We start from the raw sequence: 16,142 nt of genomic DNA, 5'->3' as shown, positions 1-16,142 counted from the left end.
GTAATATACAGGGGTACAGGTAATATACAGGGGTACAGGTACTCCTAGAATGAGATCCTAATAGGTTGGACTTGATGGACTAATGTCTTTATTCAACCTCAAATACTATGTAACTGCAGCAACTGACTTAAAGTGTATATAAATTTGAAATCTCTTTTTCAGTATGTGTGGCATCTTTCCTCACTGTATATAGTTTTCCTAAACAAATTTTGTTGAATGAATCTCTTGCAAAGTTTCTTAAGTTAAGATCATGCCAGTCACAGCACCTCCTGTTGAGGGTGACACCAATAACTCACTGACTTGTAACTAGCAGCGGTGTTATCAGCCTGCTCTCTGCACTCCTTCAGCTGGCCATTGGGTTTCCTATCATATAGGTTCAGTATGCAGCCTGACAGTCAACTAAAGAAATGCATGCAGCAGGCTAACTACGCTGCTGATAAATGTGAGGCATGGTCTTAGTGTTGTCAGACAGCAGCAGGATCTGCTGCTACTTGATCTCCAGGTAAGAAGCTTTGCAACAGAATTACAAAAATGTTTTTCTTAAGAAAACTGTCTGCAGTACGGAATGATGCTAAATACACTTAAGGCCCCGTTCACATATAGCGACTTGTCGCGCGATTTCCGCCGCGATATCGCGCATTTTTGCCGCGCTATATCGCGAGAAGTCGCCGGCCAATGCTATTCAATGGAGCTGTCTTAACTCCATGTCGCGCGTCGCTTGTCTCGGTCGCAAGTCGCTTCTACCGGACCCTTTTTTCTGCGGATTTTGCGCGATTTTGCTTTTTTCTATGGAGCCCGACGGAGAAGGTCGCGCTACCGTCGCTGGATCGTCGCTGGAACGTCGCCCTGAAAGTCGCGCTATCCCGGCCGCTGCAAAGGTATGTTGCTATATGTGAACGGGGTCTAAAAAGAAAGTGTGCATACACTTTCTTGTTATGTGGGGTCAGCAAGCTATGCCTAGAGCTTTCAATTAATTAAATGTTTGAAGCAATTGAATAAGGCAGTTCAATGTAATATGGAACAGGAGCAAACCAATAAACAGATCTTGGCATGGAATTTATAGATTTCAGTGCCAGCCCAAAGTGGGCCAGATAAAGTGAGAGTGCTCACATACTATCTCTGGGTTAGTGACTCATCGAATGGGGAAGAAAAGTTAAAACTGAACTCCAGGTACACAATGTTTCCTGCAGAGACGGTGCAATGGTTTCCCTGATATAATGCATCCTGACATAGGTACTCCTCTCTGTGTGAACAAACAAACAGGGTTATTCACAAAAGGGTGAAAGAGTTTGGAGAAGGCCGGAGAAGTGAACAATTTAGAACAACATGGCTGAACTGGAAAGTGAGCTGAATTGGAGAATTTTTCCACATCAGCTATGTTGTCCTAGATCAGGGGCGCCCATTAGGTAGATGGCGATCTAGCAGTAGCTCTCAAAGCTGATGCCGGTAGATCAGGAAGGGGGGGAATGGCGGCCCCTTTATTCCATTTTGGTATATTTATATAGCTGTGCACACATGATTCCCTATTAGCCTGAGTCTGCTGAGCCGAGCTCCCCGACACCTTTCTGGTGGATTCTGGTGGTTGAAGTGCTATGTATTACATCAAAGAATATTAGTTTACACAGCTTGTTGCACTGCACTGTGTGCAAAATACAGCAAGGTGAGCCATGAAAGAGAGCGGGGAGAGAGAGCGGGGAGAGAGAGCGTGAGGAGAGACAGCCAGGGGAGAGAGCAAGGAGAGACAGCCAGGGGAGAGAGCAAGGAGAGAGAGCCAAGTGAGCGAAGAGAGGCAGCCAGGAGAGAAAGCGAGGAATGACAGCCAGGAGAAAGAGAAGAGAAAGCCAGGAGAGCGAGGAGAGACAGCCAGGATAGAGAGCGCAAGGAGAGACAGCCAGGAGGATGAACAAGGAGAGACAGCCAGGAGAGCGAGGAGAGACAGCCAGGAGAGAGAGCAAGGAGAGACAGCCAGGAGAGAGAGAGAGAGAGCGATGGAGGGTTTTTTTTTCGTTGGTAGATCTCATGTAGCTCGTCATTTGAAAAGTAGATCTTAACACAAAAATTGTGGGCACCCCTGTCCTAGATTGTTCTCTTCTCCTGCCTTCTCCAAACCCTTCACCCTTTTGTGAATGACCCTGAATATGTATTTCAGTCCTGGCAAAGACTTCTGCTGAGCTGTTTTCTTTTATAGGGACCAGTCTCTGCTGCAGCTTCAGTGTGCGCTAGGTCTTATTCCCACCCCCTTTCCAGTGGCACTGATATCAAAGTTGTGTAGGAGATTCCTGCAAGAAAGCATAGTGGTCTTTATCTGCCTAACTTCACTGGCTACACCCTGGGTACACAAATAATTTTATATGGAAAGATTCTGAAATAATACATCCTGATTCAGGTACTCCTCTCTGTAGACAAAAATGTAATAAGCCCTGGAAATATCTTCTGCTGTTTTCTGTTATAGGGATCAGTCTCTGCTGCACATTTAATGTGCACTAGGTGACTGGTCACTTTCCCACCCACTCTCCGGTGGTGCTAATATAAAACTTGTGTAGGCAAGCCCTGCAGTGAAGCATATGTAAGAAGTTGTGAAGGATAGGTCCAGTTGGTGAACGCTCTTACGGGGGGGAGGAGGGGGGTTGGATTGGTTCCAATGCTGGTGTGCTGCTCCTGGTGCGTGCGGCCCGAGTTGTCCGACGTTTGTACTACAGAGGAAACAAAGAGGAGGAAGAAGCGTGACGACCTAGCGCAGATAAAAGATGGTAAAGCGGAGGGGTGAAGAATGTGTGAGATGATTATACTCACATGTAATCAGGGGGATCTGAGCTTTGGGAGTTGGGGGGTCTCTTTTGAGGTGGTGCGATGCTTGGAAGTTCAGGTGGGGACTTCCCGTGCCTATATTTTATCCAACTGTTGATCTCCACGTCACCGTATTGGACATTCTTCACCCCTCCGCTCTACCATCTTTTATCTGCGCTAGGTCGTCACGCTTCTTCCTCCTTTTTGTTTCCTCTGCTGTGAAGAATAGCGGTCTTTACCTGCCTGGCTTAATTGACTTGCTTGCCAATTAGTTGAGAGCCCTGCCCAGTGTTTTGGTAAAAACCCCTCCCACAACTATGGAGATGCCGCAAAGACCTAAACAACTAAACAGGTAAGTGAAAAAGATTTCACGCTGATTTAAAAAAATAGAGCTGTTATGCACACTATTTATGGGAGGCATTGAGTGGTATCTTTAAATGATGGCACAGACTTCAGCTTTAAGGATGACAGCTTCACAGCAGGAACTTTCAAACACAATACAGCAGTGGCAGCTCCCATACTTCTACACTGACGGGTACCCTTTAAAGCTCGGGCATTCAGCCATTTCGGAAATACAAAAAAAATCTCCTTAGGACAAACCTTTTTTCTTCATTACTTCCGTATCGAAAACAAGGACATTCTCCAGTATGCCACCCACAGTCCCAGCGGTGACAAAATGTGTGCCGTAGTCATTTATGAATCTGGCGTACGGCCCGTAGTTGTAGGTGTCGGGAAGCTCCATTAAGGCCACCAGCATGTCCTCATCCAGCACCAGCGAATTTCTCCTCATCCGGAACCGGGCCGTCTCCACTTTTGTGACCAGTCGTGCAAACTGCAGATTCTACAGATCAGGGAGATTTGGGAAAAACTATAAATAAGATGACTCTGAGAAGTTCCTAGAAGTTGCTGATTTATGATTATTCATGTACCATCAACTTTCTTCAGGCAGTCTGACATTAACACTCAAATCTGAATTCTGGTCTTCCCCTTCAGTCTTGCACAGTTGTGCCGGCTCCTCTCCTGGACCAAAATTGCTTACTGTCCGCTAGACATGTGCGATTCGTTTCGCTCCGAATGGAAATTCGGATGGAAATTCTGAGATTCAGATGTATCTGAATTCCGAATTGCAGGTATAACGAATGCAAACGAATCCGAATTTCCGATTCGGTTTTTTTGGACGAACTTTCATTGTTTGGAAGAAATTTCGTTGCAGCAAAGTGACATTTGAGAACAAAAAAACTTTTTCCCCCTCTTAAATGTCACTTTGCTGCAAAGAACGAACAAAACGAAACCGAAACAAATTTTCGTACGGACTTCCGCTAACGAATTTCATCTGAATCCGAATTCCAAAACGAATTGACTTCCAAATCCGAATCAAAACGAAACTAAACAAATTTTTTGCTGGTGCACATGTCTACTATCCGCACACTGTGGGCTTCTCACAGTTAGAAGCTGCAGCAAGTCAGATAAAGCCCGCCTCATTTCGTGGCAGGAGGACGTCCAGCATCATCCAGCCCAGCTGTTCCTGGCCCAGCGCTTTCATGCACTGGATTTCTGTTCTTTCAAACATGGAGGCTCAGTATCACATTACCTAGGACAGACTACATGCAAATGCAGTATGCCTATGAATGCCCACTCCTCCAGACTGTCATCCACCCATCAAGGCATTTTGATATCTGCATATGCCAGCCCACTGCTTGGATTCAACGCTAACGGCTCTTGGGAGGAGTACTAAAGCAGGGTGCTGTGATGTTTTAAGGAAGCTATGCACAACACCCCGCTGGCTTTATTTATTAATGTTTTCATTGTTTTCATTCCAGATTTATACACCTTTCACCTAAGATACACACAACTTTTAAACTGGATTCAAGTGGAAACAAATGTTGGGTAAAACAAATGATCGTTAGACCCCTGAGAGAAGGACATGTAGAAAAAAAACTTTGGGGAAAAAGTTCAGCAACTTTTTGAAAATACTTCACCTTTCCTGTGTAACTCGATATATTTTTCATGAAGTCAGATTTACTCCCCACATTGAAACCAACACCAACACCAACAGGAGACCCAGCCGGACGTATGTTGATGCTGGCCCCACCGCCAGACGAACTCTCTCTCCTAATGGCGTTCAAGAGGTCTTTAGAATCTTCATAGAGTTCAAAGGACATGTCAGTGTCGGCTCGGGTCTGGAGGGGGGGACAATAAATTGATCGAATCAGCATATATTTTTTTTCATCCACAAAGCTCTTTATTGAATGCAGCAGGTCAGTTATAGCAGACAACAGGATGCAGTAGATAGAAATGATGGTATTTGCAGGTCAGAGATTGTAATGTTTCCAAGCAAGCATATACATGTGCATGTGGCCATATTACAGTCAGCCATGACACCAGAAAGGGCTACTTGGGGAAGAAGAGATTATGACAATGAAACTGTCACATGTCGGCTCAATAGATCGGGAAGTGAGCGAACACATACCAGCGCTCGCTCACTTCTCGATCTTGTCCCTGCAGAGAGCCGCGACTGTCACTCACAGCTTCCTGCAGCGATTCTCCCCGCTCCGATCCCCCAGCGCTGACTGGAGGAATGAACGGGGGAGGGGGCTGGTAGAGCTGGCGGCTCTGTCTCTAGATAGGCAGAGCCAGCTGTCAATCACGCAGCTGGGTTGATCTCGACAGTAATGTGGGTATCTGTCCCGGCTGCGGAGGTCGAATCATCATATAATATAAAAATAAGTTCATAGCAGGACTGCGTTCACCATAAGGCACTTCTGGGCCCGTGCTTCGAAAAACAAGATGAGAAGGATCTGAACCATAGCATAGATTTACAGCTGATTGCCTTGTTTGGCCAGGTATAGATTGTTGTGAAAAAAATCCATATAGCTGTTTAAGTAGAGTCTCAAGACACTCAGCGGATCAGGTAAAGTGCTCTGGAGAATCATGAGACACTTTCAACTAATAGAGTGAGAAAAGCAGTGAGAGATGAGTAGTAAACTGGTGAAAAGGGTGACAATACACATTTTATATTAGACATTACACAGAGAAGAGTCACAAGACACCCAGTAGATCCAGTAATAGGCATTGATGAGTCATACAACAAAAAAGCCAACATTACCAAAGTGCTCAACCTGATCCACTGGCTACCTCCCAAACCCCTCGTGTACTGCAAGTGATTGATGCCCATAATACCTTAGATAGAGTAAATTGGCAATTTATGTAGGCAGTATTATTCACAAAAGGGTGAATGGTTTGGAGAAGGCAGGAGAGGTGAACAATCTAGGCCAAAATAGCCGATTTGGAAAAATTCTCCAATTCAGCTCAATTTATCTGGCCTTGTGTCCTTAACCTGAAGTTAATAACTCCAACTCGTAACCATAGAGGTTTCCTTACCAGGAACTGGTACACCTGGAAGTTGTAGGGTTTTCGGAAATATTTCTCATCATCGCCATAGTACATCTGCTCGCAGGTCGGGTCATATCTCTGCTCCCTCCAGTCTCCGTTATAGACGTATTCACACTGGCCACCGAAATAAGTGGGATCCAGAACCATCAGGGCATCCTCTTGGGTCAAGATGTTGAACCTACATGTTTGACGAGAAAGAAGAAGTAGCAGTACAGATTGTGTTTGGTTGTAGTTCAACAAAGGTCAGTACTGTTGCAAATGGTACCAATATTCAGGGACAGTTTTGGGCTTTGAAGTTTGTGAGTGATTGTAGCACAATCGATAAAATCTGAAATCACCTGCACTCCATACAGCGTACAGACCTTGAATAAGAGGTTGGTGCTTCAAGTGACAACACGGATGGCGCCGTATCAGATATAGTCCATAATAAAAGGTAAGCAGCACTCGATGATATGTGCAAGAAGTAAAGCACTTTTTATTGAATCGTCACATGCGTCAAACAGCCAACATTTCGGGGCCACGCAGGGTCCCTTCTTCTGGGCGACATAGTGACAAGGCATTCCACTTCTTGGTCATTTCATGGTTATGAAGTCTGAGGCCACAGTGTCATACACTGAGCCACTGACATTAGCTGCGAATGTGAATGGCAACTCAGCAGAGCCAGCCAAAAGACTGGATTCAAGACATGTGACCAAAAATCAAAGCAATGGCCCCGTGGAAGTTTGGCCAGACCCTGTTGCAGTGTAATAGTTTTAGTAAACTTTTCACTATGACCAGCGTAGCACTGGGTCCATTTGGTGTGGAGCAGATACCTTTCTGGTGCTTCAGTTACCAGATAAGGTAACTATGATGTTGAAAGGGTTAAAGAAGAACACCAACCATCTTTGCATTAGTTTTTGATAGAGTGGAAAAGAGTTAGAACACCTTTTTGTTTTTTGTTTTTGTTTTTTTGCTGTCTGTATTCTTATTGGGACGGCTTTCTCCTATCATGCTGACTCAACAGGAAGTAAGGAAATCAACCCAACCAGGACACAAACAAAGACACAAGCCCTTACCCGCACTACCAGTAAAGGTGGTTTTATAGCAGCCTGTGCTTTCAAAGTGATTTATAGTTCCTGTCCTGGGGGCACAACAATATGGGGGTACAGATAACAAAAAACCCTGTCACATGTTCTAAACCTTCCCCCTGCTATACAATGAGCATTATAGGTTAGATTAGAGACCATCTTGAGGGTCATAGATTGGGATTTTGAGTTTTAGGTGCTTAGGAGAAAGGTTAGGGGCAGGTTATGAGATAAAGATTCATTTAGGGTTTAAGTGTTAAGGAGATGGTTATATCTAAGGGTCATCATTGCAGTTGGGGATAGCTGGGGACACTCTTTTATCCACAGTTGTTCTCAACCCCCCCACCCCCAACCACCCATATTAAGAACAGGATCCTTGTGCCCAGGGCTAACATTCACACCTCATTTATAAGAAGATATACTAATGTCTAAGTACAGTTTTATATTATTATATTTGAGTAATCTCATTTATTATAGATTGATATTTCCTCTCTTGTTTCCCTCTACTTGCTTTGTCTTGACGTCCCGGGTCAGAGGTCACCTGACGTCTGATAGCAGCTGCGCTATCAACTGCTTAACCTACAACACTGTCTCCCAGCTCCTGTGAGCACATAAGCGTATGCAGTGACAGACCCGTGTAGTCGTCTCCATGCTTTTAGCCATGGAGCTCTGTCATGTGACACTTCTTATGCTCTTAGGAACGGGGAGACACTAATCAGGTAGTTGACAAAGCTGCAACAGTCATTCCTCAGGCGACCTCATTCAGACAAAGCAAATAATGTTAAAAAAGGAAGAAGAGTATAAAACTTTTATAAGCAAGCATGCACCGTCGTACTAATAATGGCCCAATTCATGACGTGCTCTTTAAGGTCCCTTACCCTCTGACGGCTCGTTCCGCACCAGGGATCGGGTAAAGTTGTTTGCAGAGGTTGTTGCTCTCCGACTCCTCGCAGTCCTTTTCATCAGACAGGTCCCGACATTCGTTCTCACCATTGCACACAAGTTCTCTCTTTATACACCGACCTGGGCAACATGTCTTTGGTTAATTCATGTAGATAAAGTCCAAAGGGAGCACCAAACAAGACTGTCCAAGACTCCAAAAACGTTCAATAAGATGAGTCCGCAAATGTCCGGAACTCTTGATAAAGCTCCAAAGAAACATATCTCAGAGGAGCTGGGGTTCCTGTGCTTACTCATTTTATTCAGATGCAAGGAAGTTTGCAGATAAGCTCACTGGCTTTGGTGAAGAAGAAACAATCCCCAACATAACAGGCCTCCCTTGTTGGGTTCCCAGAAGCAACTGTCAGCAACCCTCTGTGCATGCACCAAGTCCCGTTTTCCGTACTGTTCTGAGGACACTTGCGCGCATGCGGACTAGCCGCGGAAAAACGCGCCAAATGGTGCACAGGAAGCGACGCACTTGATCAATTGACTTCCCTATTTAAGCTCAGCCTGCACACCTCCATATTGCTGGATTGTCTTCAGCCCTCCTGAATTCCTGTGTCCTCTGATTCCTGTTCCCTGTGATTACCTGCCTGCTTGCTTTGACCCGGATCTGCCTTGACCATTCTTGCCTGCTACCTGCCCTCGACCACGGATTGTTTACTGGACTTGCCTCTGCCTCATCCTTGTGTGCCTTATCTGCTGGCTTGGTGTGACCTCGGCTTGTTGACCCTGGATTTCGGAATCCCCCAGTTCTGCTACAGAACCAAATTGTCACGATCTGGGATCAGGCTCAGAGTTCAGCAGCTGAAGCAGCAGGCAATTCGTAGTATGACAGGCCGGGTTTGGTACACAAGCAGAGGGTAGTGGTGGAGGAGCAGGCAGAAGCGTAGTCAGTGAACAAGCCGAGGTCAGTAGCCAAAGGTATCAGGTATGTAGCAGGAGGCGGAGAGAGTAGTCGGTGAATCAGCAGCCAAGGGTCGGTACACGGGAAGCAGTATGAGTAGATTGCAGCACAGAGGGAGCAGGAAGCAAGATCAAGGCAGGAGCACAATAATCTGGCAAAGAGGAAGTGTAGAGGCGTGGCTTAAATAGGAAGTTCAAGGGAGGAGCAAGGAGGTCATAGTTCAGCATCTGATTAGGTATAAATGAGGATACACAGGAGATCAGGCAAGGAGCTATCCAAGGTTCTTAGGTAGCTCAGCAGGTAGAACCACCGCCAGCTACAGCAGAGGCTCTGGGTTCAGACCCGGTTCCTGACACAAATCTTCAGCTTGCACGGTATTAACACCACTGTCACCCATGCCACTTGTTGTCTGCCAGGACTCTGTTCCTGAGTCCTCAGGACACGGGGTGCAAGGGAGGCCTCCTCACACATTCAGTCTCCAACCAGGTATGTGACAGCAACTCAATGTTTAGAAATAATGGGGGCCACACCAAAAGGTCAAAGAGTCCAGAAGTGCCTTTAATTATTCAGAATTCAATCAAACAAAAACCGCCAGCGTGTTTCGGAGGTTCTGAATGACACTGGCTATTTTTGTTTGAATCAATATGAATAATTGAAGGCACTTCTAGACTCTTTCACTTCTGGATATAGATGTCTAAGGCCCATTTCCCCATCAACCAGATGGGTTCCTGTAAACCCAAGAGAGCTGGCATCTATGTATTTCCTGTATGGAGGTTGGGTAGGGACAGTGTGCACCAACTATATTATTTATTTATTTATTACAGGTATTTATATAGCGTTGACAATTTTATGCAGCGCTTTACATAGTTGCACAGTCACATCAGTCCCTACCCTCAAAGAGCTTACAATCTACAGTCCCTATCTCACATGCATACATAGAGGGCCAACTTAGAGAGGAGCCAATTAACCTTCCATCATGTCTTTGGAGTGTGAAACCGGAGTACCCGGAGGAAACCCACGCAAGCTCAAGGAGAACATGCAAACTCCTTGCAGATAGTGACCTGGGCAGGATTCAAACCAGGGACCCCCAGTGCTGCAAGGCAGAGGCGCAAACGACTGCGCCACTGTGCTGCCCATATTATATTTGACGAATGCTGGTATTATAATTGGGAATTGTTTGATGAGAAAAAAACAGTATAACCAATTTGTGGGTGATCCATTTACTTCTTTTTAGCAAACCGTGGTGTAAAAACATCTTACCGGTCTCTTCACACTGGAAGTCTTTGCCGCATTTGTTCTCCGGAACGCATTTCTGCGAGGACTGGCAGATGATCGATTCCCAGAGAGTGCCGACACAGATTCTCCCTCCATATTTGGCGGGCTGAGCCAGGTTCCGGTACCGCTGCTGTAAGTCAGAAGAAGGGAGTTTTAACTTTTATATTGGAGCCAATCAGAGGAAGCATGATCTTATGCTCGAAAGAAAGATACAATGTATCTCTCACAACAGGAAGTGAGAGAAAAACTCTGAAAAGGGAGGAGAATCTCCTCTAAAGCCAGCCATGCACCAGAAGATTTTTGTTAAAAAAAGTTAATTTCCGGAACTTTCGTTCGATTTTCTAATAGTTATTGGGATCAAACCGATGATTGTTTTCAGCTATAGTGAGACAAAAATAGAATTTTTTCTCGAATTAACAAAATTCTAACAGTGAATGTTAAAATCAAATGGCATTCTACAAGTCCCTGATGGCATTATCGAATGTGTATGACCAGCTTTAGACAGTTGTCACTAGGGCATGTGACCCCTTTGGAAGATTTCCCCTTTATTACTGGTTTTGTGACAACTGTAACGTTTTGGATTTCCCATCATTTTGGGATCTATTTATAGACAATTCGCAAAGCCATTCGCACCGGTAAGTCTCTATGAGCGTTCATTCCTTGCGAATAGAGGCAACTCTAACATTCTTAGTACGTTTGCTTTTCAATCAAAAGTAATGTTATACGGCATTATGGCCACTAGATGGCGGTGAGGAGGATCAGATGGAGCACAGCTCCATCTGGTGGCCATATTGTGGTTTTACATTACATTCAACCTGAACAGAAAATATAACGTTCAATCCACAAGGGAAATAAAAAGGCCAAAGTAGTAGTAGTAGTAGTAGAGAAGTTTCTTGGTGCCCCTGGCCAATTTATTGATGAACTCCAGAAAAACAGGAGCTGTTTTTACCTACTAAAGGGATTTGTATTTCTGACCTTCCAGTTCTACGATTTACAAGCAACAATTCCTATCCAAATCCTGCCGTCTTCACCTTCGTAACACTTCCAAAATATGCCCCTTCCTTACAAATGAAGCCACAAAGCTGCTCATCCACTCACTTGTTATCTCTCGTTTCGACTATTGTAACTCCCTCCTCATTGGCCGACCTCTACACAGACTATCCAAACTTTCCTCCCTTCAGTCTATCATGAATGCAGCTGCCATTCTTATCCACCTAACCAACCGCTCAGTGTCTGCAACCCCCCTCTGCCAATCCCTGCACTGGCTTCCAATCGCTCAGAGGATAAAATTCAACCACTTACAAAGCCATCCACAACTCTGCCCTCGGTTACATCTCCAACCTTGTCTCAAAGTGTCATCCTAACCGTCCCCTCCGCTCATCCCAAGACCTCCTGCTCTCTAGCTCCCTTGTCAACTCCTCCCATGCTCGCCTTCGAGACTTCTCTAGAGTCTTCCCCATTCTTTGGAACTCCTTACCCCAACCGGTCCGTCTATCTCCCTCTCTGACTGCCTTTAGGCGATCCCTTTAGACTCATCTCTTCAGGGAAGCCAGTCCCTCCTCAACCTAACCCCTGAACCATCAAGTTCTCAAACAATTCATCCCCACACAGCTCCCTCCTCATATATCACTGACCCCTCCCTTTTAGATTGCAGGCCCTCAGGGGCAGGGCCCTCCTTACCATCTTGTCTTGAATTGTATTGTGATTGTAATGTCTTCCTTATATTGTAAAGCGCTGCGCAAACTGTTGGCGCTATATAAATCCTGTATAATAATAACTGTAAGAAGACTAAACTTCCATTTTAATGATTTAAATTCCTTGTCAGAAGACACAAACACCGGCCGCAAAGTTTCAGCCCGAAGTGTGTACAAATACAAACAAGTTCCTAAATCACCTTCACACACCAGTAGAGAGTTCATTCTTCCCCCGGAATTGTTTTGTGTTTGTGAAATCAAACGGTTCCGGCAGTGAAATAAATCAGTGTAAACGTTCTGTAATTCTTTCTCTCCCTCAATCTCAATTACTTCCATTTGACGTTAATTGAAATCTGTACCAGGTTACGAAAACAATGATAATTACAACAACAGATGCGGCGGATTTAGCACACCAAGCGATAAGTTAATAGTTGCTTAATCATCCGTCCCGCATCTCTGATTTGTTCCGCTTTCCCATTTTCCAAAACGAATGTTTATTTAGCTTAAGCCTACGAGGACGTCATTAATTCATAATTAGCGGATGCAGGGAAGGGAACGCTGTATTTTAAGGCCAACTCCAGCTTAAATGCTACCGTCACCCTGCGGAAGTCAAAAGGCGGCTCCAGCTGCAATACTCACCTTATCTCCAGAGCTGCCCCATGAAGACTCACCGCTCTGGGATCCAGCGCCGGTCCTCCTGACGCCCAACTTCAGTCAACCTACTGCCTATGAGCCCAGGATGTCAAGCGCATAGAAGTCCCATCACACTTCTGAGTCTGACCAAGGGGAACCCGTGCCGCAGTGACTGCAGATGGCACCGCATGTAATCAATAATAAGAGAAGAAGGCACCGGCATTTCAATGCTCGCTCTACCACTCCATCTTTATTGACGTTGGAAGGTCATATATCATCACAATGAAAAGCAATGTTTCGGAACCTATAGGTTCCTTCATCAGGCAAACCTGACCTTAACCCTAACCTTAACCCTTAGTGATGAAGTGATGCCAAGGACACACTCCCTGGGGATGTCATCAAGCTGTAGAGAGGAGTTCCAGGTAATGGCAATTCAGGACCCACCCAATGCCAGAGGAAGTGAAGCCATGATATCACATGACCTGACATAAAATCCAATGAAAAAAGGAAAATATATATATATATAACATTTTATACAACAAAGAAGGTGGGGGGTGCTCAGGGGTGCCCCAAGGCCGGGTGTCACCCAGAGCGAGTACCGGGTGACACCCCTCTGTGACATCATTGTGTTACTCGGCAGGATAACTATGCCGACGGTTCCCCTCCTCTCTAGTACAACTGTTGGGCTCTTGGTCCATGACTGAGTGCCCGACTTATCAGAGGGGGTGACCTGGCCGGGCCAGCCTAGAGTATAACTTTAAATTAGACATCTCTATAAGAAATAAATCATGGCAACTGGATTTGCTGTATTTTTCTTGAAGACGTTTCGCTGGTCATCTGACTAACCTTCTCACTTTTGAGCTCTTGCGTCTTGCTGTGCTCCTGGCAACTGCTGATGCTTTGTGCGGCTCCCGGGCCAGCTCACTGACATCATTGGTTACCAGTAGCTGAGCGGGACGCTCTGGCTTGCGTCTTGCTGTGCTCCTGGCAACTGCTGATGCTTTGTGCGGCTCCCGGGCCAGCTCACTGACGTCATTGGTTACCAGGATATGAGCGGGACGCTCTGGCTTGTGACCTGCTGAGCTTCTGGCAACTGGTGACGATTACCTTAGGGACAGCCCCGGATTTACTGATTATCAATATCTGCATGAAATAAGTAAAACAACGCAATCATTTACTTTGCAAACAGAACCCAATCTTGTCCCTCAAAGTATATCTAGAAAATAAATCAAAGCAACTGGACTTGCTGTACTTTCTTGAAGATGTTTCGCTGGTCATCCGACTAGCTTGCTCAATTCAGACCTGAGGAAGCTAAACGGATGACCAGTAAAACGTGTTCAAGAAACATATAACAAGTCCAGTTGCTTTGATTTACTCTCTACATATATTCCGTGACCTGGATGGACGTGAACCTTCACAGACATGTGCATAAAAGTGTATCAGGAAATGTATCAATTAATCATTGGATGACGAAACAAGTCTTACTTTGCTACCTTGGCATGGAAAGCACTGAGTCCAATCAGACCATGGACCGAGCCTGCAGTCTACGGGAGCGGGAGTGTCTGCGCTTCTGGGCGATCTGAGGAATGAAACAGACACATGACATGAAGGAAGTAATAAATATATATATATATAAACAGATAATACATAAACATTTTGTGATGTTTTTAAAAGCAATTCGCAAGGCCATTCGTCCTGCTAAATTCTAAGAACATTCGTTTTGTGCCAATGGAAGCAAAAGCAAATGTTCATAGTACATGTTCTTTTCAAATCGAATGTAATATAAGGAAAATATTACATTGTGGCCACTAGATGGAGCTGAAGAGCATAAGAAATACATATGTGTTTCCTACGCTCTTCAGCTCCATCTAGTGGCTATAATAAGTAATTTTTCTAATACAACATTCAATTTAGAAAAGAATATACAAAAAAAACCTTTGTTTTCACCTCCATTCATGCAGAATGAACGTGCACGGCTCTGCAAATTGTTTATATATACACTCATTGTCTTTGGGTTTAGTAAGCGTCTTGTTGAGTATGACTTCTCAGTGTTACTCTATGGTCCCTATACATACCGATATCTACGCAGTGCCATCTACTTAGGATGTGCTAATTAAACCACAGCATACCACAGCATACATTGGTCCTCAACCATTCGAAAACTCTTGTATAATGCCTTTGTTTAAGGCAGAACTCCGAGCAAATCAAATCATAACCCTTGACGTATGGCTACCCCAGCACTGAAAGGGTTAAGTGCTCGTTTGGTCTAGGGAGTTAAAAAAAAAGTTACACTCACCTGAACTGTGATCCCGGCTTGCTCTTAGACCGCTCCCTTCAGCCTCGCTCCCCCTCAGCTGCAGCGGTCTAAGGATCCTTGACTCATCACATTCTATACAATGTAGAGGACGTGAGGACACCAAGGGACAATACCATCACTGGAGCGCAGCAGGAGACAGACTGGAGGGGCCGGGGTTTTATCTGTGACTTAACAATAGCCATAGCAGCCTGAATTGCTGCTATGGGGTCTGGAGGTGGAGGGGGACCACATTAGGGGGGCTATTGAGGAAAATTCAACATAGAAGACCTGTGTGCATATAACGATAACAAATATCCATCACTGTATCATTAGGGGTTGCCTGAAGTTACTGGTGACGCTGAGGTTGCTGGTGACACTGAGGACTGGTGACACTTACCCTGTAGCCCCTGTGACATTTCTAGTCCAGAAGAGCTGATGTCAGACATTACAGGAGGAGACTTCAGAATGGTTGTCACTGGTCACAGATCCCCATTTGCAGGCTGTAAGGTTAAAGGAGGGGGTCAGGGCTTTTCCCCATAGTTCTCCTTAGGGTAACGGGAGGACACAAACTAGCGTCCTCCCGTCACCCAAAGCTCAGTATATAGGGAGCTGCTGCTTGCGGTATACTGAGACGCCGCAGCTGAAGCGGATCCCGACAATTGTGTCTGGATCCGCCCAGCTGCGTGAGTGACAGCTGGCTCTGTCTATCTAGAGGCAGAGCCAGCTGTACCCGCCCCCTCCCCCGACCGTTCCGCCAGGCAGTGCTGGAGGATCGGAGTGGGGAGGGGGAATGCCGTGACAGGAGCGAGAAGTGAGCGAACGTCAGTATTTGTTCGCTCACCTCCCAATCTACTGAGCCGACCTGTGACAGTCTCATTGTCACAGGTCGGCTAGAACTAGGAGGATGAGTGAAAATCACTCGCCTCATAATTCTCCTTTAATTTGCTTAGCTGTCTTAGTAGTTTGAATGTATTTCCCTCAGAGCTTCTGATCATCCCGGCCAGCACTGAAACTAACCCTGTACGGCTAACGCAGTCTTCCTCAGGCTGTAAGGGGCAGGGGTGGAAGAGCTGAGAATTTACGCTGAGGTTCTGAGATCTGAGATCATGAAAATGATTGGTTGAAAGTTAATTAAACATACAATAAGCACC

The 16,142-nt window shown here is 45.4% G+C and overlaps 1 protein-coding gene across 1 annotated transcript in view; it reads right to left on the bottom strand.

Annotated features, from left to right (window-relative positions):
* C8A (complement C8 alpha chain) overlaps positions 1-16,142 on the bottom strand; it is a 26,923-nt gene that overhangs the window by 7,100 nt on the left and 3,681 nt on the right. Inside the window, exons 2-7 of the mRNA XM_018557877.1 lie at positions 14,181-14,274; positions 10,354-10,498; positions 8,123-8,267; positions 6,169-6,358; positions 4,767-4,967; positions 3,388-3,628 (exon numbers count right to left, since the gene is read on the bottom strand). Coding sequence (XP_018413379.1) covers positions 3,388-3,628; positions 4,767-4,967; positions 6,169-6,358; positions 8,123-8,267; positions 10,354-10,498; positions 14,181-14,274 — 1,016 coding nt within the window. The remainder of the gene's footprint in view (positions 1-3,387; positions 3,629-4,766; positions 4,968-6,168; positions 6,359-8,122; positions 8,268-10,353; positions 10,499-14,180; positions 14,275-16,142) is intronic.

Source organism: Nanorana parkeri, unplaced genomic scaffold (assembly GCF_000935625.1).
Source record: "Nanorana parkeri isolate BGI_ZX_2015 unplaced genomic scaffold, ASM93562v1 scaffold309, whole genome shotgun sequence".
Classification (NCBI taxonomy): Eukaryota; Metazoa; Chordata; class Amphibia; order Anura; family Dicroglossidae; genus Nanorana; species Nanorana parkeri.
The sequence above is the reverse complement of the archived record's forward strand: the minus strand, read 5'-3'. Positions and strand labels throughout refer to the sequence as shown.